This window comes from Trichosurus vulpecula, chromosome 8, assembly GCF_011100635.1.
Source record: "Trichosurus vulpecula isolate mTriVul1 chromosome 8, mTriVul1.pri, whole genome shotgun sequence".
Taxonomy (NCBI): domain Eukaryota; kingdom Metazoa; phylum Chordata; class Mammalia; order Diprotodontia; family Phalangeridae; genus Trichosurus; species Trichosurus vulpecula.
The window spans coordinates 123,994,624-124,016,089 of NC_050580.1; the positions used below are offsets into that span (position 1 = coordinate 123,994,624).

The 21,466-nt window shown below is 37.5% G+C and overlaps 1 protein-coding gene across 2 annotated transcripts in view; it reads right to left on the minus strand.

Moving 5' to 3' along the window:
- FANCI (FA complementation group I) overlaps window positions 1-21,466 on the minus strand; it is a 49,802-nt gene that overhangs the window by 20,209 nt on the left and 8,127 nt on the right. For both annotated transcript variants that reach the window (XM_036734815.1, XM_036734814.1), the window contains exons 6-18: window positions 20,267-20,308; window positions 19,580-19,703; window positions 19,039-19,124; window positions 16,760-16,886; window positions 15,597-15,689; window positions 14,358-14,494; window positions 11,973-12,153; window positions 9,000-9,087; window positions 5,718-5,848; window positions 5,167-5,237; window positions 4,540-4,654; window positions 3,268-3,390; window positions 2,027-2,095 (exon numbers count right to left, since the gene is read on the minus strand). In XM_036734815.1, coding sequence (XP_036590710.1) covers window positions 2,027-2,095; window positions 3,268-3,390; window positions 4,540-4,654; window positions 5,167-5,237; window positions 5,718-5,848; window positions 9,000-9,087; window positions 11,973-12,153; window positions 14,358-14,494; window positions 15,597-15,689; window positions 16,760-16,886; window positions 19,039-19,124; window positions 19,580-19,703; window positions 20,267-20,308 — 1,387 coding nt within the window. The remainder of the gene's footprint in view (window positions 1-2,026; window positions 2,096-3,267; window positions 3,391-4,539; window positions 4,655-5,166; window positions 5,238-5,717; window positions 5,849-8,999; window positions 9,088-11,972; window positions 12,154-14,357; window positions 14,495-15,596; window positions 15,690-16,759; window positions 16,887-19,038; window positions 19,125-19,579; window positions 19,704-20,266; window positions 20,309-21,466) is intronic.

The following is a 21,466-nucleotide window of genomic DNA, read 5'->3' on the forward strand; positions in this document are numbered from 1 at the left end:
TAGCTATCACAGATCTTTTTTTTTAAATAAGCTTTTACGGATATTTTTTTTATTTTTACATCATTATAATTTTTCCCAGTATTGTTCCCCCTCCCCAAGAACTATCTCATATAACATAATATTTTTTATTTTTTTAATTTTTTTTTAATTTTTTAAATTTTTTTTAAATTTATTTAACATATTTAGTTTTCAGCATTGATTTTCACAAGAGTTTGGATTACAAATTTTCTCCCCATTTCTACCCTCCCCTCCACTCCAAGATGGCGTATATTCTGGTTGCCCTGTTCCCCAGTCAGCGCTCCCCTCTGTCACCCCACTCCCCTCCCATCCCCTTTTCTCTTCCTTTCTTGTAGGGCAAGATAAATTTTTACACCCCATTGCCTGTGTATCTTATTTTCTTGTTGCATGCAAAAACATTTTTGTTTGTTTTTGAACATCTGTTTTTAAAACTTTGAGTTCCAAATTCTCTCCCCTCTTCCCTTCCCACCCACCCTCCCTAAGAAGTCAAGCAATTCAACATATGCCACATGTGTATCATTATGTATAACCCTTCCACAATACTCATGTTGTGAAAGACTAATTAACATAATATTTTTAAGAAAAAAAAGGAAAAAGAAATAACATTAGCACAACTGATATGTGTATACACACACACACACACACACACACACACACACAAAATCTGAACCTCCCATCTCCTCAAAAGAATAGGTTGGGACTGTCCTCTCATATCTCACAGAACTTATTTTCAATGTAGCTTCCTCATATGATTTTCCTTGGTGTCTACTGGAAAACGAAGTAGTAAAGTCCGTATCCTAAAGCAGTTCTTAGCCTTTTTGGTATTCTGAACCCTTTTGGCAGACTGGCAAAGCTAAGAACCTCTTCTCAGAATTATGCTTTTAAATGTATAAAATTACATAGGATCATAAAGGAAACCAATTATTTGAAATAGTTAAAGGTAGATGGAGATTTTCCCTCAATACAGCAGATTTAGAGCCTGGACCTCAGAGATCATCTAGCCTAAACCCCTCACTTTACAAGAAAGAAACCTGAGGTTCAAAATGTAAGTTTACCAAAATATTTAAGACAAAAAGAGGCTGACCAACCACTTTGTCATATAGGAGTCATGGTTTAGATAAGGTAAAAATGACCTCTATGGTCCAGGCCAACTTGAAGAGTCTGTTTACTCTGAGAACCTACATGCTAACTCTATCACACTTATAAGCTATCACTGTTTTGCTGGTCAGTATCTACAAAACTCAGGAACTCTGCTATAAACAAAGTAATAAGTTCAAAAATAAATTAAGTTTTCAAAGCAAATTTTGTTTTCCAAATTCACAGTCCATTTCAGAAAATTCTTAAGACTCTGGAAACTCAGTCATAACCTAAAAATGAGGTCAAATGATTTCTCCCAGGTCACACAGGGACTAGATGGCAGAGATAGGACCAAAACTGTGTTTCCTGACTCTCAGGCCAGCTCTTTTCCCACATCATTTTGCTACTTCTATTGTTAAATGAAATGTTTTTTCTTACCCAAGTAGTTTTTCACTTAATCCTGATGATACCACTTACTTATAAGAGGGACTTCAGAGCTTTTGGATTTAAGATAATTTGAGATCTATGGGCAATGATTGTTAGATGCTTGCAATATGGTAGACAATGCCACACTCCAATAGTTGGTGGTGGAAGGAAACTCAGGACATTATTACACCTCTGAGGTACAAGATAGCATGGGGCTGAGGTGCACTGATTGGAAGTTGATGTTTTGGACTTTGAAAAGCCTAAAAAAAAGCCTACGTTTTATCCCAATGAAGTCAATGGTGGACGAAACAAATCAACTTTGCAAATTTCCTGAAAGAGAAAAGTCTTAGCTTCACCACGAAATGAAGAAAGCTCCAGACTCTACAAATAGCAATGCATTGAATCTAAGGAAACCAAGCAGGTAATGAGCAAATCCCATCTCTGGTCAATCCACTTGAATAATTTCCTTTAAGCATCTGCTTTTGATTTACCAAACATACTTTACCTGAATGAGTAGCGTGTGCATTATTGAATTAGCCAGCTGAGAGTTCCTTCGAAGGACATCATAAAAACCCTGAAGGAAGTCAAACAGGGAACACATGAACCTCCATCACAAAGCTAACTGATGACTAAGAGGATAAGTTTAACCTAACATTGCTTCTCTCTGAGAAGTTTGAAGTATGGCAGGTATATTCTCTCCTGTACCCCCATGTTATCCTTTGGAGGAAGTTAGAGATGTCCGTTTGCCCAATGTTGAACGCTACTGCACTGATGCTGTTTGTCCTTCTTTTGAAGAGGACCAACAACATAACAGTGTTTTAACTTGGAGATAAATTGGATTTAAGTGAGGCAGAGTTGCACAAAGTTGTCAGCCTCACTCTCTCTTCCAGAGTCACAGAAGTATAGTGGCGAGAAAAAATCAGGATGACTGATGATGGCTTGGGATTCAGCGGATGACCTTGGCAGCTTCAATGTCTGACCAAGCTCTAAACACTCCATATTGCCTGCTTTAACCACCTTCATCAGCCATTGGACCAAACTGTTCTCATCCACCCGCTGCACTGGGAGAAGTGTTCACGTGCTTGGACTAGACATCCCCTGACTCAATGACGGGTTTGAGTCCGTCAGTTACCTTCAATCAGGTTTAGCCTATCTGCCAAGATGATTTATCAGGGAGTGGCTGCTGTGCATGCTACAGCTTCTTGGAGCCACAAGTGAGAGTTGGGTGCCAGGCAGACCCCAAAGGTGGAAGAATAGGTCTGAAAAGGCTCAGCAAGCCATCACACCAGAGGTGCTAATCCTTCCTGAACACCCCATACACCCCAGTACACAGATAGTGAATATACAAAGAGACAAGCAAAATGGCTTCAAAAACAAAGCTCTATTTCACTAAAACAGCAGTTTCCAAATTTCAGCTTAAGTAAAGGAACACTTCTGGCATTGGAGCGTATTTCCATATCAAGGTTGGCACTTCTTTAACATTCACAATAAATATCCCTTGGCCTTCAGTCTCTGCCTCCCATCTCCTCCACTAGTAACTAGGGATTCCTGTAACTTTCCCTTTGGTACTTCTTACTTCATCCCAAGTAGGCCCTAAGCACCCATTCTGGAGTACCTAATTATGAATGTCAATGATCTATCAACCCTTCTGAAATTCCCTGGGGTAGATTAGAACTGGATTTAACTTAGCTAAATAAGTTTATCAGGCAAGGGAAAAATTTGAGCCCCATCATTAAATCTATTTACCTCATAAAGCATGAGACGTACATCAGCCTGTTGACCTAAGCATCTCCTCAAGCTATCTAAGATTTCAAGACAAAAAGCCTCATTGGCAACAGAGTTGTAACGGCTGTGAACATCCACGTGGACCTAAAAAGGAATGAGATTGATTCAGGTCCATCCTATTTTATCAAGGTAGTAGTCAACAAGAAGGAAAATATGTATATGTTCCTATGCCAAGAAATTCAAACCTAGCTCTCCTTGCCTGCCAAATGTAATCATTCTAACAATAAATTATAGACAGTACTAAGTGAAGTAGTGGATGTGTCAGGGCTGAGCTGCTATGCTTCTCAAACTCTGCTTAGAAGCCAGGATCTATAAACTAAATCTTTCATCGAGGATTTGGAGCATTTTTTACCGAAATTAACTCAACGAACACTGTTCTCAGTACCCAGCTACTCCTTGGCAGGAAGTAATGTATTTAGGAAGACACATTAACCACTGCATGCCACAAAAGGCTGTAATAATAAAACACTAAATGGTCCTTTGATGATCTGAAAGAACGAACATGACTCCTAAAGTATGTTGCTCATTACCAAGAAGTCTCTTAGAAAGTAAGAATGTCTCTTTCACTGATCTCTTCCTTTTCATGATCACTTAATATTGGAGCTGTCTTTAGCTCTCTTCTTCTTTTATATTCTCTCCTCCTTAGTACGTTCAGTCACTTGGATGGTTTCAAATATAATTTCCACACAATTTCCAAATGACCCAGACCAGCCCCCGCTTCTATTCTGAGCACCAGATCTTCAAGTCTAATCATTCACAGGATATTTTCACTTGTTTGTCTCATGGGTACTTCAAACTCATTATATCTAAAATGGAACTTTACTCCTCAAATTTGCTTCCCTTTCTGACTTCCCTGTTTCTAACAATGGTACCATCCATCTTCTAGTCAACTATGTCAGAAACCCTCTTTGATTTTTCCTAGTTCCTCAATCCCCATATTTAATCAAGTCTCAAGATGTATCATTTACATCTCTACAACTTCTGTCACTGATATCCTTTTCTTCTCTATTCTCACAATCATCACCCTGATCGAGGACCTTACTACTACCTTCCTTGTCTATCTAATAGCCTCATAACAGATCTTCCCATTTCCAATTTCTTCCCCTCCAATCTATTCTTGACATGGAGCCTATTTCAGGGCTAGTCCATTAGATCGTCTAGGCTTCAAAATCTGGATTAAAAAGGAAAGCTGCTGAAATATCCTTTCTGCTAATTACTGTGAGTTATCCTTACCTGAGTGGCACCAATACTCTGACTGCACTGAGATGAAGACAAGCTGCCCAGAATCTTAAAATTCTTCAATAAGAGCAAAAACCCAGCAACAGCAGATTTTCGGGCATCAAGCTGACTAACTCAAGGAATTAAAAAAAAAAAGAAAATCAACAAATGGTACCAACTTTATCACAAATCAATTTCTGGGAAAAATCTAAATCTATTCTGTATAAACAGGGAATCTATATAAGCAAACAAGCATAGAAGAATACAAATTGAATTTAGATACCTAAAGTTGCCCAAAATAATCAATGGTTCCAAATAGAGCTAATTTTAAAAATTGGTTATTTAAACTCATGACAACATGTGTACTTCCTTCTATCTTTTCTGACAAAATGATACAAAGTATAAGAATATGATTGTTCAAGGATCATACAAGGAAATTACTGGAGTATCTGTAAGGAATATGTTTGTACATATACACGTATACATGTGCATAGATAAATAGGTCGAGCTTATCTTTTGGGTTATAAATCTGTCAGAGATCACTGTACATAGGCTGAAGTGGGGAATGCTAAGAGATGAATTTCAGGCTTATTCTAATAATGGAAAGTTTTTCTCCCTAGAATCCCAAAGGTTACTACTCACTTGGCAAACATGGCTTTTCGGAGTACAAGTATTAGGGAATCTCTCATCGACATGCTGACTTTTAAAAGGGGCTAAAAGGGAAGAAAGAATCAGAGGGTGAAGAGTTATTGAGCATATGTGGAGCTTAGCTTGATTTTTGCTGGACATAGTTACCAATCTACATGAAGTTTCAGTCCCTACATCTAGGTTATGCTTATATTATTATTTTATGATCAGTGTTTTCTTTGACTAAGACTAAAAAAAAGTCACATCAGGTGTCTAAATAAGGAAATAGGATCTTTTGAAATGCTGTCCAAAAATTAGCTTTGAAGCCTATGGTGAATATATGGCCTATAGTCAATAATCTTCCAAGACGCTCAGTGTTTTATAGATATTATATCACTGATTTTAAAATATGCTGAAGGAAAGGAAGTAGAAGTTTGGTGAGAAGACAGAAAAATAGACTGTAGTTCCTCCTAATTCAAAATTTTAGGTTTTTAGAACAGAGCAGATAGATTATGACTAAATAGATAAACTATGCCAGATTCCCCCCAGATTGAGGGAGGCCTCACCTGCACTGCCTTGAGCAGGCCTTGCACAGTGTGAAGGGGCAGAAAGGACAAATAGTCGAAGGCTTCAGTGACTTTTGAAGAACAACTCTGAAGAACCAAAGGTGCATATGTGATGATATTCGAGAGCAGATCTGAAAAAGAGAATCTCTTATCAGTCGCCTAAGACAACTGAAGATCAAAAACATTGCAGTTTGACTAGGACTAAAAGGAAAATGAATACAGAGGAAAGAGAAAAGTCTATTTTGCCTTTTCCTTTACTGTCACCACTACTTGGGAAGGGGCCTACTTCAATGTATGAACAAATAAATGAAAGAAAGAAAACTTGTTTGTTAAGCACTTACCATGTACTGAGCACTATGCAAAGTGCTGGTGATCAAGACAGAAAAGCAAAACAGTTCCTGTTCTCAAGAAGCTCCCATTCAGAGAGAAAGAATGTATGTATAGAAAGAAAAGTATGTATAGAAGGGCTCAGCTGTAGAGCAGATGGAAAAGCCCATTTGTGCAGTAGTAAGCAGAAAGTAATGTATCATCTTTAGTGCCATTTTCATTAATACAACTATGTCTCTTTCTGATAGTGAGCCATTTGACAATGCCAAGGACTCTTTTCCTAGCCTTCAGTAGCCAGTGGATGTGGAGGAGGCAGGGCTACAGTAACCTGCAGATGCAGCTGCCAGGTCACCTATAGCACACGTCTCTACTGAAGCCTCATTCTGATGCCTTCATGGATTCTAGAAGGCTATGCTGGTGGACTACATGAGTAAAGTAAACAAATGATGCAGAAAATAGATACTGGATTTGGAATTTAAATAACTGCATTTAGATCTCTCATTTGCCACTCTTTACATGGATGACCATAAGCAAAACATTTCACTTCTCAGAATCTCAGTTTCTTTTTCTGTAAAATGAGGGACTAGATGACCTCTAAAGTTCCTCCTACTTCTACATCTGTGACCTACATAAAGGATAAAGTCTGGTGATTCCTGCCAAACTGAGAAGACTTTAAGTACCAGGCCAGACAAAAACTGTATGTCTGTTTTCAAAAGCCCTGTAAAGGCCATCACCAGATGGTTAGTTATTGGATGATCAACTGTTTCAGCAATAACAACTCAAAAGTGTAATCTACTAAGATATAGAGGGGTGTGCTTTGCATCAAAGAAGGGAACACAAATATCAATGAAGTCACAAGCCTTTAAGTTCACCTAAGAGTGAACAAGAATAAGATACTCAAGGATGGAACAAAGGCTGAAGACAAAAGGCAATGTGTCCAAGTTGAAAGGAATTCCAACTAGATTACCTTAACAAAATGTACACATTCTATTTCAAACTTTCAATCAAGCAACAAATATTTGTCAACTGCTTACTATATACATGGTCCTATGTATTCATTGTTGTATCTCCTAGGTAACACAGGGGATAAGGACAAATAAAGCTTGGTTATCATCTTCGAGGAGCTTACAGAATTAAACTGGGAATGTAAGACAGAGACCTGAAAAGTTAATTCAATACAGGAAATGTCACAAGATAGTAGTGGATGGGGTGCTGGACTCAAGACACTAATGGATGGAGATCTGGACCTCGAATAAAGGAGACTTGAGTTTAAATTCTGTTGTCAATAATTGCTTGCTATGTATGTGACCATGGCTATATCATGGGTAACTCACCCCCTCTGTAGAGTGGAGATAATACCTACTTACTTATCTCATAGTGTTGCTGAGGTTCAAATAAGATAATAGATGTAAAGTGCTTTTACAAACCAAATGCTTTTAAAATTATTATTGTTGTCAAATAAAAGGAAAGCCATATTAAATTGGGAAAGATCACTGAGGAATGGGGTGATTTGGAAAGGTTTCAGAGAGGATAAAGAATATGAGCTGGTCTTGAAAAATGAGTAAGCATTAGAGAAGGGCATTCTTTGCAGGTACTATGCTGTTCAGTCACTTCCTGACTTCAGGCCCAGCACTCTATCCACTGTGCCATCTGACTAGAGCACGACTAAAATCATGAATGAATAAATTGGTTAAGGGGATAGAAAGTAGAAGAGTTTTGAGAATTTAAGAAAGTGAATTAAGTAAACTTTGAAAGGTAGATTAGTTGGTTTGTCTGAAAAGGCAAGTCTGAATCAATGGCGACATTGCAGCCAAGAAAGCTAATGTAATTTAAGGCTACCCTAAGAAGGTCTCATTTCCAGGACCAGGGAAGTGAGTCTCATACTTTCATGCCCTGCTCAGACCCTTCTGCAGTAATGTCTTCACTTTAGGGAGCTACCTCTTAGGAAAAACAGTGATGAGCTGGAATAATATATAGAGAAGGGGCAACTAGATGTTGAAGGCTCTTAAATCCATGACATCTGAAGATCAACTGAAAGAACTGGGGAAGGCTTTTAATTCCAGGCTAAAAAGTTTGAGTTTTATCCTGTAGGCAACAGGAGGCGACTGAAGGTTTTTTTTTTTTTGGAGTGGGGAAGGCAGGGCAATTGGGGTTAAGTGACTTGCCCAAGGTCACACAGCCAGTAAGTGTGTCAAGTGTTTGAGGCTGGATTTGGGATTTGAACTCAGGTCCTCCTGACTCCAGGGCGCCACCTGGCTGCCCCTGAAGGTTTTTAAAAAGAGAAAAAACATAATGAAAATGAAGCTTTCCAAAATTAGAGTGCCAAATGAACTGGAGTAGACAGGAGACTGAAGGGAGATTCATTTGTTGTTGTCGTTCGGTCATTTCAGTCATGTCTGACTCTTCGTGAACCCACTTGGGGTTTTCTTGGCAAAGATGCTGGAATGGTTTGCCATTTCCTTCTCTTGCTCATTTTACAGATGGGGAAACTAAGGCAAACAGGGTTAAGTGACCTGTCCAGGGTTGGTGGCTAAGACTACATTTGAACTCAGGTCTTCCTGACTCCACGCCCAGTGCTTCTTTCCACTGTGCCATCTAGCCACCCCTAATGAAAATTAAAATAACACTAAAAACCTTAAGAATTCAGATTATTTGTAATGCATAATCTGATTTCTGGAAGGCTGATGAATTTGACCTGGTGAGAAATTTTATAGTGAAAGGAAGGGAAAAAATACAACAGGTTTTCAAACAAAGAGAAGGCCATGCATCAAATGTGTCATTTTAGCTCTTGGTAAAACTTTCACAAATATAGTCAAACTAGCATAATACACAAAAATGTAACATATGTACTTGTTTCTTTTGAACTTTGCAGATATAATACTTAAACCAAGAGTTCCATTTTACTGGCTGCCCAAGTTTTCCAGAAAGTTGCTCCAATATTTTCTGACCCATTACCTAAGAAATGACTGATGGGAGAGGATGTCTTGGAAACAACCCTGTTGAGGACTTGCTCGACAATCTCTTTTCTGATCATCTCATGGATCTGGAAAAAACAGAAGAACTAAATGGAGATTTCCCCTAGGTATTGAAACCTCTTCAAGGTGACAATGACACATTTTCACAGCACAGACACTTACCATTTTTCACCAAAGGGCTAACAGAATATTCCTGGTCCATGTACATACCATCGCTGCACCAGAATGTTTGAAAGACTAGAGCAGTTAAAGTTATAGAAGCAGCAATATGATAGAGTATAAAAAGTACTAGATTTGGAATCTGAAGATCTGTCACTTACTGGCTGTGTGACATGGGGCCAGTCACTCTCCCTAAGCCTGATCTTTAATTGTAAAGGAAGCATAGTAACAGTTGTGCTATCCACACCTCACAGGGCTGCTTTGAGACTCAAATGTAGGTAAAGTGGTTTTCAAGGCTATAAAATGCCACACAGATATATTTTGTTATTTATTATGTAGGTAGAATTTGACCACTGACATGAAAGACAAATCAGGATAAAGTCTAGATCATCCTAAAACACAAAATTACTCAACTCTGCCCAGTATAAACAGGTGACAGACTCACCAACTAGAGAAAGAGAGGCACAATTTTTTTAATCTAAGTATAAAAATAATAAAGAGAATAATGCCGCCAAAGGTCCTAAACCAGATATCAGTAATCCTTAGTGGTACTTAGCTACCAATACCCAATACTGACTCCTGTACTTCTTTCAGACTATATTAAACACACCCCTCCCCCCAACAGATATTATATAAGCCTATGACAATTTTTTCAATCATGAATATCATTAGCTTTCTTCAATTCCTAGGAGGCAGCAACGTCACATCTAGATGGTAGTGGCTTATTAGAGTAGTTCCTAAAAGTCCAGCTTCATTTGGTAAAGATTCCTTTGTGATATGCCTACCTTATCTCAGTCCTTAAACTGGTGAAAATGTGGCTAATTTATATGAATAAGCTAGTAGCAAATAGGGCTAAGCAAACATCTGTGTAAAAATGAATTAGTGGGATCACTAGTAAGATAAAATAACAGGCTTCAAACATGATATACCTTAATTTATGGTTTCAAATTTTAAAGAAAATAAGTTTTTAATGTTTTAAATCTTACATAGTCTTTTAAAAGATTCAATTGTTGTTTATCAGTTGTTTGTGATGTTTAAAAGTTCAAATTGTACACTTCGGGCCTTCAAAAACAGCAATTAACTATAATTCCTAGAACTAATGTTTCTACTAACCCAAAATAACAGTTTAATGCAAAAGGAATAGTATAAAAGAGTCCAGAAATGGATGACCATTTGAGGGAAGAGTACAAAAGTAGGATGAAAGATTTTAGTTCAAACTTTTGAAGAAAGGCTAGAAATAGTGGAAATCAGAGGAATAAGCTAAAGACATGGTAAATCAAAGTTTGTGAGGCTTTGGGGTTTTTTTTGGAGGGGGGAGGCAAGGCAATTAAGGCTAAGTGACTTGCCCAAGGTCACACAGCTAGTGTCAAGAGTCTGAGGCTGGATTTGAACCCAGGTCCTCTTGACTCCAGGGCCAGTGCTCTATTCACTGTACCACCCAGCTGCCCCTTTGCTTCCTTTTAAGTTTCTTTTGTTCTCTGCTGTGCACTTCTTTACTTTGTTTCCCCCTCCCTCCAGGCTACAATTAAGTTTGGATGTTTCTCTATAGCTACAGATATATACATACTTATATACATATACTTTCCCTAACGAATTCTCCTCCTGATCTTTGTTTTTATATTTGTGCATATCTCATTTCCTATCCCTCCTGCCTCCTCTACTTTATTTCTACCCACTACCTTTCCCTCCTCTTACCTACCCTGCTCCGAGTATCCCTCCCCTCCCCTCCCATTCCCATAACTGTAAACATCCTTCTATACCCCCCTTTTACCTATTCCCTCATCCTCCCCTCTAAAGATCCCTCCCTTGTCCTCTCCCCACTCCCTATGCCCCTACCGTTTTATTTCTTCTGAATTTAGAAGACTTTTATACTCTTCTAAATATACATGTATTGTTTCATCTTAAACCCATTCCTGATGAAAGTAGGTTACCAGAACTACCAGCCCTCCTTGCTCATCTAATTCTTCTGTATCAATTCTTCCTCTTGCACCTCATTTGTATAAAATCATTACTCTTTTCAGCTGTTCCTAAATGGTTTTACTTTTTAAATTCATATCATACTCAGGTTTTCCCCAATCTTTATTATGAGCTACCCAATTAATAATAATCTTAGACATACATTTTCCATATGTAAAAAGGTCTATCCTTAAATGGTCTCTTATTGAATCCCTTATAATCAGTCTTTGGTATGTATCTTATATTTCTCTTGACTCTTGTATGTCAAATCTTCTATTAATAAGTTCAGGTTTGTTTTTTTTTAACAAAGTCTTTAAAGTCTGACAGTTGATCAAATGTCCATTTTTTTTTTCCGTTCATGATTATGCTTAACTTTGCTGGGTATGATATTTTTGGCTGGAGCCGCAGTTCTTTCACTCTTCCATATATAGTGTTCCAAGACCTATGGTCCTTTAATGTCTCTTGCTGCTAGGTCTTACATGATTCTAATTGTGGCACCATCATATTTAAATTGTTTTATTTTTGTTGCTTTTTATATTTTATCCTTGAGCTCAGGGTGTGTTGTTTTTTTTTTTTTTAAAGAAAACCTCACTATATTGAATTTCTAGATACTAAGGATCTATCAGGTTGCTATTGAAAGATTGGCAGCATTCTAAAACAATCCCATTTTCTATCCTCTTAAGGCTGGAACCACATCTTTATACATTTTTTACGTCAACTTCCAAAGCACAGGTATTCCTTGTTCAGAACATTTCATTTTATTATTACTAAGAAATGTGTCAAAATGAGATAACAATATTTTCCACCAACTGAAACTGAGGCTAATCTGCAGTCTCACCTTAAAAGTTTCCAGGAGAATGTTAGCTCCCAGTCTGCATGCTTGTTGAGATGGTGTTTTGGAAGGAACTAAGCTGGCTTCAGTAGTTTTTCCTCCAAGTATCTTCTTTGGTCCATATGAGTCCATCAGAATGAAACCAAGTTCTACCAGGCCCTGAGTGACATGATCCCAGCTGTGGACACTAATGGAACAAATCTTAGCTTAAAAGGGCAGTGTTATTAATTCAATTCAACAAATATGTATTAAATATCATTGTGTACAGAATATTATGCTAGGCATTGGAGAGATATAAACTTTAGATAGAAATAGAATTAAAGTTCACAAAATGCTCCCTGCTCCCATAGAAGTTTGTAGTCTTGTAAAGGGATAATCCACACACATAAGTACAGTAAATAATACTACTTGTTAAATGAACTATAGATAAAAATGCTACAAGAAGTCCAAGGGAAAGGTTAATGCTACCCAGGAATCAGCAAAGAAAGATGGCACTGGAGTTGAGATTTAAAGGACGGAGAGTAATTCAATTAGCAAGGACTCTATGCATGAAGAACAGTAACACTAGACTCATGAAGGTGTGAAAATCTAAGACATGGTCACTGGTCAGAGTGGTCCAGTTTCACTGAAGCACAGAGTGCCTAGAACATAATCGTATGAGACAGAATGCTAGGCAAAGCAATCTTTGACTACAGAAAATTGAAAAACATTTTGTACAAGCAAAATCAATGCAGTTAGAATGAGAAGAAAAACAATTAATTTAGAAAAAAAACTGCAGTAAATTTCTTTGATAATGGTCTGATATCTGAAACATATAAGGAATTGATAAAATATAAAACAAGAATAATTTCCCAATAGATAAATGGTAAAAAGATATGAATAGGCAGTTTTCAAAAGAACTGCAAATGATCAAAAATCAAATGAAAAAATTCTCCAAAACATTAATTAGAAAAATGCAAATTAAAACAACTCTGGGGTTGTACTTCACATTCATCAAAATGGCAAAGATGGTAGAAGAGGAAAATGGTGATTGTTGGAGGAACTATGGGAGTGCAGGAATACTTATACCCTATCGGTCAAGCTATGAATTGTTCTGACCATTCTGAAAAGCAATTTGGAATTATCCCCAAAAAGTCACTAAACGAAAGTCACTAAAAGTCACTAAATTGCATACCCTTTGATGGCATCAATACCACTAGTAGGCATATACCTTAAAGAAATCTAAGAAAAAATCTCAAATTCTGTGGGAAAAGGTTGTAAGAAGAGCAAGAAAAGACAGAAGCCTTTGAGATGAATTAGGAGAAGAAAATCACGTGAGTGACTTAGGGAAATTTGGACAAGTGAAGAAAGAAGTTGAATTTGGTGAGGAAAAATCTGGCAAAACTGTATAGTAATTGAAGAAAATTTGAAGAACAATTTTTTAAGCCCAGATCCAGATTCTACCACATTGTAAGAGAAACAGGATCCAGTATAATTAAGAAAGCTATAAAAGGATTAAAGAGGATAATAGAGAATTAGGGACTGGAACCTGGAGAGACTCAAGAAGCCCCAGCAAGATCAAGACAAGACAGATCAGACAAGACAAAGTAAGAAAAGTTAAGGGAAACAGTTAATTAAGCTGATAGTGTGGATTAGTTAGTGGGGGTAAATTAGTTATAAAAAGCTAGCTTTTAAAACTATAAAAAAAGTTTTAATTAGGTGCTTAAGTTTGAGATAGAAATACTCATGAGTAGTTTTAAGGCCAGGGGAGGCGCCAAGATGGCAGAAAGAAGCCAGAAAGTTGCCTTAACTTTCACTGGTTTCCCTTGGAAACAACATTAAATTGAGCCTCTAAAAGAATTCTGGAGTGACAGAATCCACAAAAAGATGGAATGAAACAATTTTCCAGCCCAAGATAACTTAGAAGGACTTCAGGAAAGATGTCTCACTTGGGTAAAAGGGGAGTGGAGCCCAGAGCAGATGATGTCCAGGCAAGTCAGCAGGAGGCTCTTAGCTACAGCACAGATCAGCAACCAAGGCCCCATGTCCCCAGCTCAACAGGCCTGTGGCACAGCAGGCAAGCTGTGAGGCCTCAAGCCCCAGAGCAGCAGGCAAACTGCCAGCTCCAGAACCAAGGGCACAACAGATGCAAGTAGGCCAGGCCACCCTAGCACAGTGGGCAAGGTGTCAGCCCTAGAGGCCTCAGTACAGAAAGCCAGTGATCAGACCCCTGGCCCCCAGTGCAAGGAGCTTGGGACAGTGTCGCCTACACCCCAAGAGCAGAGCTCAACTTTAAAAATTAGCTTGTCTATGGACACATTTCCCCAGATACTAGCAGGTACATATATGTGGCCTAAAATCATATTTTCCAAAACAATAAAGGCAAATGAGAAGCACTGTTCTCTAACTCACCTATTCTTAACCACTTCTAGGATCATGGTGGAGATACAGGATTTTTGAGGGACAAGGTTCTGCAGAAACTTTGAGCTGTGGAGGAGCTGAAGGTCCCTGAAGCTTTTGAGAATTGATGTTTTCAGAAGGTCAAATACCTAATACAATTAGAGGAAAAAGAAATCAAACAAAAAAAAACAGCAGCTCTCACTATCATCTTCTTATGTTAATATTGTTAAATGTTTATCAGAACACAGTCAAATGATCAGGGGGACTCTTGATTTTGTTCCTTGTCAACCAACAGTTTTATTCTCGGTATAAGTTTTGAAAGAGATACTTGCATATATCAAGTTCAACCTCCAAATTGTTTTCTTGCTTTGGATTTGATTGGGAACAGGGCTAAAAGTTCTGATTCACAGAGATGAGTTGTTATAAACAGAATTAAAGCTTAATGAGTATGTTTAATAAGAATGAGATATGCTTCTCCAAGGGGACATCAAAAATTTTATAACTTAATTGACTAGAAATCAATTCAAAGTTTTTGGTTACTGTGGAGACCAAGTAGCTGATCTTAACTTGTTTCAAATCCAAACCTCATTCATTTGGTTTTGTGGTCAGCAAGAATCAAATTTTTCAGATGCATTATAATAACACTCCTTCCCTTTCTCATCTGACCCTCCTTCTTGAATATCCTCTTTTAAATCTATAAATGTTTTCACTAACATTCTACTTTTCAAATATTTTAATAGGCTAATGTAGTTATTTACCAAATGTTCTCTGTATCCTTTTGACAAGCATCATGTACCCCAGGTTGGAAACTCCTGACCTAAAAACCTTCCCCTTGGGAGAACAGATTACAAATCATTAATTTTAACTTTTCGCTGCTTGGGAGACAAGAATTCTGAAGAGAAAAGACACGAGGCTGCTCCCATATGCTTCTGACCAATCTATCCTCTTGAACTAATTTTTATTCAACTAGAAGCAATTTCTTAAAAATCAATGCATAATAAAAATATTCAAAGTTCTTATCCTTTTTGGCTTCTCTTTCTTATTTCTATTTTTACTTCTCCCTCCATCCCCTAATTCTTCTACGAGAAAACAAAGACATGAGAAGGTATATGGCCCCCAAAGAATGGCTACAAACCATATAACCAATGGCAGAGACTAGTGCCTCCAAGCACTCTTCCCCCAAAGAAATGGGGGAAACGCTCACTAACTACATGCTAAGGACTGAAGAATCCCACCTTTCCACATAAATACCTGCTCCTCAAATCTTTGTATTCTTGCTACCGAGAGTAGGAGTGCAATGCTGAAGGGACATATAGTCTTGTTGGCATCTCCTTGCTGCCCTGCCTAGGATAAACAGATCAGAAAAAAATTATTATTTATAACTTGAAAGCACAGAATAGCAATTAATACAATAAAACAAATCTTTGAGTTTTTATGGTTCCTTTCTCTGTAAGGGTTCAAAGCATCTAATGTATTATTTGATTGTGCTAACCAGTAGCTATTCAACAGGCATTAATTGATAGCAATCCTATGAAGCTGGTGGTCTGCCCTTTTTCCGGAGCAGCTAGGTTAGTGACATTTATTTGACCCAGTACCTGCCTTGTTAGGAAACCTAGTCCTTTTCCTGTTAAGTACTCCTCCTCTGCTCTCAAAACAATGTAGAACAGCCAGAGACTGAGTTTAAAAAGCACCCAGCTTGCTAATAGCAGCATCCCTACAGAGCTTCAAAGCTTATAAAGTACTTTGCATGGCTTATCTCATTTGATTCCCCAAATAAGCTGATGAGGGGGAAACTATGGGTTTAAGCCTTTCCTAGGGGAGGACGCTGAAGCTAAAACAAGTTCAGAGATAACGCTAGTTAAGGACAGGTGTTGGATTGAGGCCTCTCTGACTCTGTGGCCAGCCCTCTATCCACTATATGAGGTTGCCTATCACAGAGCATTGGTAAGAGATGGCAACTTGAATAATCTGTTACAAACTATTAGTTGCTAAAAATCTAAATACTTTAATATTTAGAGGTTCTAAACTCATTACATTGCTCAATAAGAGATGATTGGATGATTATGAAAGGCTCTGTTAAGAAAAAAATAATATCAGCATTTAAGCCAAGGTTTAAGGTCATGTAAGATAATAATTGAGAAAGGACTATTTACTGACAAATATATCAGGCCTTTTTTCATTAAAACATTACGGTAAAGCTTTAAATAGAACCTGTTGGCTTGCTTAATAATATGCTGAAAATCATTTGATCTCACTTTTCCATGTGTAAAAGGATGATCTACTTTTTAGGTAATTTCATGCTATAATATTCTCACTTGATTCCTGGTATCATTGACCAATGTAAAATGATTTCTAGTTTAAATCTCTCCCCATTTCACCAGGAGACACTGAATCACATTCAGGTTTTGCTCTACCTTTAAGTGTTTCATGAGTTCTCTGCCTAGGTCCCGGTCCAACTTGATGGCAAACACAATGTGCAGGATAATGGTGCCTTCCACATGACGTAGTTCACCAGATGGCACTGTGACAAGGTCCAACAGACTAAAAGAACAGAAAGAAGGGCCTGGGCTACAAGTCACTGAGCCTGAGCAACTGGTTGAGGCATTCAGCGGTGCCACTGGACCTAATCACACTGGACTCAAATAAAATAGAAATTGATTCATTCAATAAATATTTTTGAGTGTCTATAATGAGCAAGGCAGTATAGGACAAGGTGCTGTCCTTGTTTTCCAGGAACTTAAAATCGAGCAGGGGAAGTAAGAGATTTACCCAGCCAAAGTATGAGGTAGACACTAAGTATTCAAGGAATTCTGAGGAAGGAGAAATCACTGGCCATGGCAACCTTCGTTAAGACATGGCACTTAAGCTTGGCCTTGAAAAATGGGTAGGATTGGAAAGGGAGAGGGCAATGCTGGTAGAAGAAGTGGCATAAGCAAAGGTGACATCTGTGCAAAAAGCTAAAGAAGTAAAGAGGGGTATATATGAAAATATTTATAGCAGGATTTATAGTAGCACAGAGCTTGAACCAAATGAGGGGCCTGACTATTTAGAAACAACCAAACACAGTGTAGTGCATGATTGTAATGGAATATTACTGTGCATGAGAAACAATGAACATGAAGAATGCAGAGAAGCACAGGGAGACTTAGAGGAACTAATAAAGTAAAACAGAACCAAAGAAGCAATATATACAATGACCACAACAATGTAAATAGAAAGAACAGACACAAAAGAAAAAGGCCAGATGTTTTAAAATAATAATAACCAAGCTTGTTGTTAAAGAAGAGTGAAGTTAACACATCCTTTCCTTTATTGGAAAGGTGGAAGACTAGATGTATGGAACATTGCATATATAGTCAATGTTGAAGTGATGGTTAGTTTTGCTAAACCTATCTTTTTTTTCCTTACTTTTTCATTTTTTTGTAACAAGGGATGGCTCACTGGGTATTTGAGAAAGGAGATATATATTTGGAAACTAAGACAAAAATTTAAATTGTTTTTAAAAAGAAAGAAATGTTTTATTAAAAACAGAAATTCCAGGTCTATTGTAAGAACTATTACAATACGACATGAGTAGAACCAGGAAAATAATTTATACAGTAACAATATCATTGTTTAAAAAAATACCTACTTTGAAAGGCTTAAGAACTCTCATCGATGAAACTATGAGGGAGAATGCTATCTACATCCTGACAGAGGGGTATGGACTCAAGGTACCAAATAAGACATACATTTTTGTATGTGGCAAATGTATGGATTTGTTTTGCTTGACCATTACTATTTGTTACAAGGAATGTGCTTTCTTATTTTCAGTTGAAGGGTGGGATTTTGGGAAGGGAGAGAAGACAGATAGAGTTGACCAAAAAAAAGGAGACCAAAAGAAAGTCACTGAAGCATTTTAAAAATCACAAAGAACAAAAGGAAGTTCAGAAGACACACATAAGTAGGATAACTTTATACTTTTAAAAAAAGTAACCTGTACCTAAGAGGTTTGTGGTTTCACATATAACCCCTTTTTTGTTGCTTAAATTTGTACATAGAATTGTTTATTAGGAGGCTGGTTTTCAAGTTCATAATAAAAAAAAAAAGAAATTAAAGGTCCTTCAGTCAGTACTGATGACTACAAATTAGGCCTTGTTGCCTGGACAACCTATAGCTGAGCAGGAACACAATTCCTTTGCAGTGCCTTTCAATACAGACAGTTCTCATTTGAGGTAAATTTGTACTGTGCAGATTGCACGGGCTCCTGCTGGTGCAGCTCTGTGCCAAGGATGCTCAGCTTTGGTTAGGGAAGGGAGAGGTCTGTGGAAGAATCCACGTACTACAAGAACTGTCTGTACTTGAAACTAGAAAGTGGTGTACTTTCAGTGCAACAATGCAGGAAATAACTCAGTCTCAGTTATTTAATGCAGGTTATAGCAAGAATAAGTAACCACTAGTATTTTTACATAAACTACCCAGACCCTGTAGCTAACCACTGAACTTACAGGAGAATGACAGAAAAGTGAGAGGGTAAATGTTCTCAAACTCTACAGCTTCACTGCAGAGTAAATACAGACTGGCAAGGTTCTGGGTAGAAGTCAAAAGAGCAGACAGAAAAAAAAATGTAATTATGTACAACTAAAAACTTTTGTTTTACAGGAGAATGAATTTTTAAAAACAACTATTTCAAACCCTACTGTATACTACTCACTCATGGCCACTCTGCTCCTCACTGTGTGATTCATCCAGCTGCCTGAAGAAGGCTATAATTCCTTCCAGAACTTTCGTCCTACTTCCCTGGAAGTTATGAAAATCAAAACAAAAACAAAAAGATGAGCTAAATCACCCAAGTTTAACAGTGCCTTTAAATCTAAAGGATTCTTAAAGCATAAAGCTAAATGGACCCAAACTATATCCTAAGATCACATACTGGATACAGGATACTTTTGTGTGGGTCTGAAGGGGCTCTGAGAAACCAGACAATGGAAAATACTACGTTGTGACCTATGTGCCACAGCCACTAACTTTGCTGCTGCATACAAAATGTGGCCTGCCCCATGTGAATGTTTTTCTCAGTATGAAAGTGTGAGATGCAGTCAAATGTACCCATATAGCTGAAATGCATAATCTATGCCCTAGAATATGTCTGGAGTTATCTCTAAACTCCAATCTGAGAGAATAATAGGTTGGATCACTCTGAATGGCCCATTTCAATTTTGGAATTTAAAAGCAAAAATCTTTTTCATTCCTACCTTAGAGGAAAGCAACAGAAGCTGGTAGACCAAAGGAGGTATCTCTTGGAGGTCCAACTTGGGGAGCAACCTCAGGACCTTTTCTATCACAAACTCCAACTCCTCTATGCTTAGAGGGACATCCCTGTGGATCAAATATTTTTACATCTTGTGGACATACCCTAGATGCCCAAATGCTATTTATTTCCAACTTAATGCTTTATAGCACTTACAGTTCTGAAAACAAAATCCCAAGGGATTATTGAACTAATCTACCTTTTGATTTCTGACTAGAGTCCTTTAGAAGAACCAATAAACTCACCCAAGCAAAAACCAAAGACTATGAAAAAACCTGTAAGAACATAAGATGCAGAGATGGTTCAAGCCACTCATTTCACAGATGATGAAAGTAAAGCCTACAGAGATAAATGACTTGCCCAAAGTTAAACACAGGTTTGATGCCAAGTCTTCTGATTCTTCTGGCTTTTTTTCACTAGACCATATTCCTCCTATAGGCTCATACTTTGATTTAAATAGGTGTGCTTGATGCCAAAGAGAAAAGGAGCTTTTAATACAAAATATAATAGTAGTGTGCTACTACTAGCCCAGACATTTCATAGAAGAGCCAATGACATTTGTGAGAGTTTCATGAAACAAGTTTCTAAAAGGACAAGACAGGAAAAGAAAGAGAGAAGACTAGAATTTTACCTGAACACAGAAGTAAGTTGGATTATAAATTTCTGGTCCCATCTGATTAAACAAAATGCCACAAGAAAAAAAGTTACTTATTTTAATTTACAAAAATTAGCCAAGAGAAAACAATTTTAATTGATCCAAGCTTGGTTTGACCCTATTAGAAAGCAGCATAATCTAGATGAGAAATGATAAGCTTTTGCAACCCTCAGTTCTGCCTTTCTGGATATTTGTCTATACATACACCAAGTAGGATGCAATTCTGCAGTTGAGTAAGAGGGCTCTGGTTTATAGGGAATTTTATTTAACTTTTTATTTCTATCTTTACTACTACAAAGCAATGCTTATTATAGTAGATACAAAGAAGTAAGTAAAATTGTTCCACTGTTTAAAGCGGGCACCAGGCAATGTAAGTGACTCAGGATTTTAAAAATCAAATAAACAAGGCAACATCTGATGGTACTTCCATGAGCTTCAAATCATCTACTCAGCGGCTTTTGAGTTTGGCGTATTACAATGTGCAGAATACAACTAAAAACAAAAAACCCAGGATTTAAACAAAGGCAAAACCAAGAGACTAAGACTACACAGAAGAGAACAAAGAAGTAACGTTTTTGTTGTTCTTGCTTCAGGAGATTTGCACCATTCAATGATTTTTAAAAATTGGCTCATATAACCTCCACTGTCCATGACAATCTGTAGCTTGATAGAGACTCCTGAGTAATTTTTAGCCTCTTAATAACAAAAGGTTTCTCACCTTTGACTCAGAGTCTGAAAACTATTAGGAAGCAGGAATTCAATTCTTTTCTTGACAAACTATGACTGTGAGACACAGAAGTAATTGCCATTTTTTCTTCTCCACAAAGTATCACCCACCACCTTTTCAACCTATTGATGCACACAATGTTAGAGGTGGAAAAGGCTTTCAAAATCATCTGGCCCAACACCATCATTTTGAGGTATGAGAGGCCCAAGGTCATTTAGCTCTTAAGTGGAAGAGTTGGGACTCAAACCCAGATTAGGTCTCCTGATTCCAATCTCAGTGTCCTTTCCCTTATATAATAAAAACACTTCTACAGCTCAGAGTAGAAAACTCTAGATAATCATACAGATAAGTACTTTTAAAATAAACCTACAGGAATTATCCACATTCTTCTGTTGTATTAGAGTTTTATTATATTAAAGACTACTTAATACTACTTACTATTAAATACT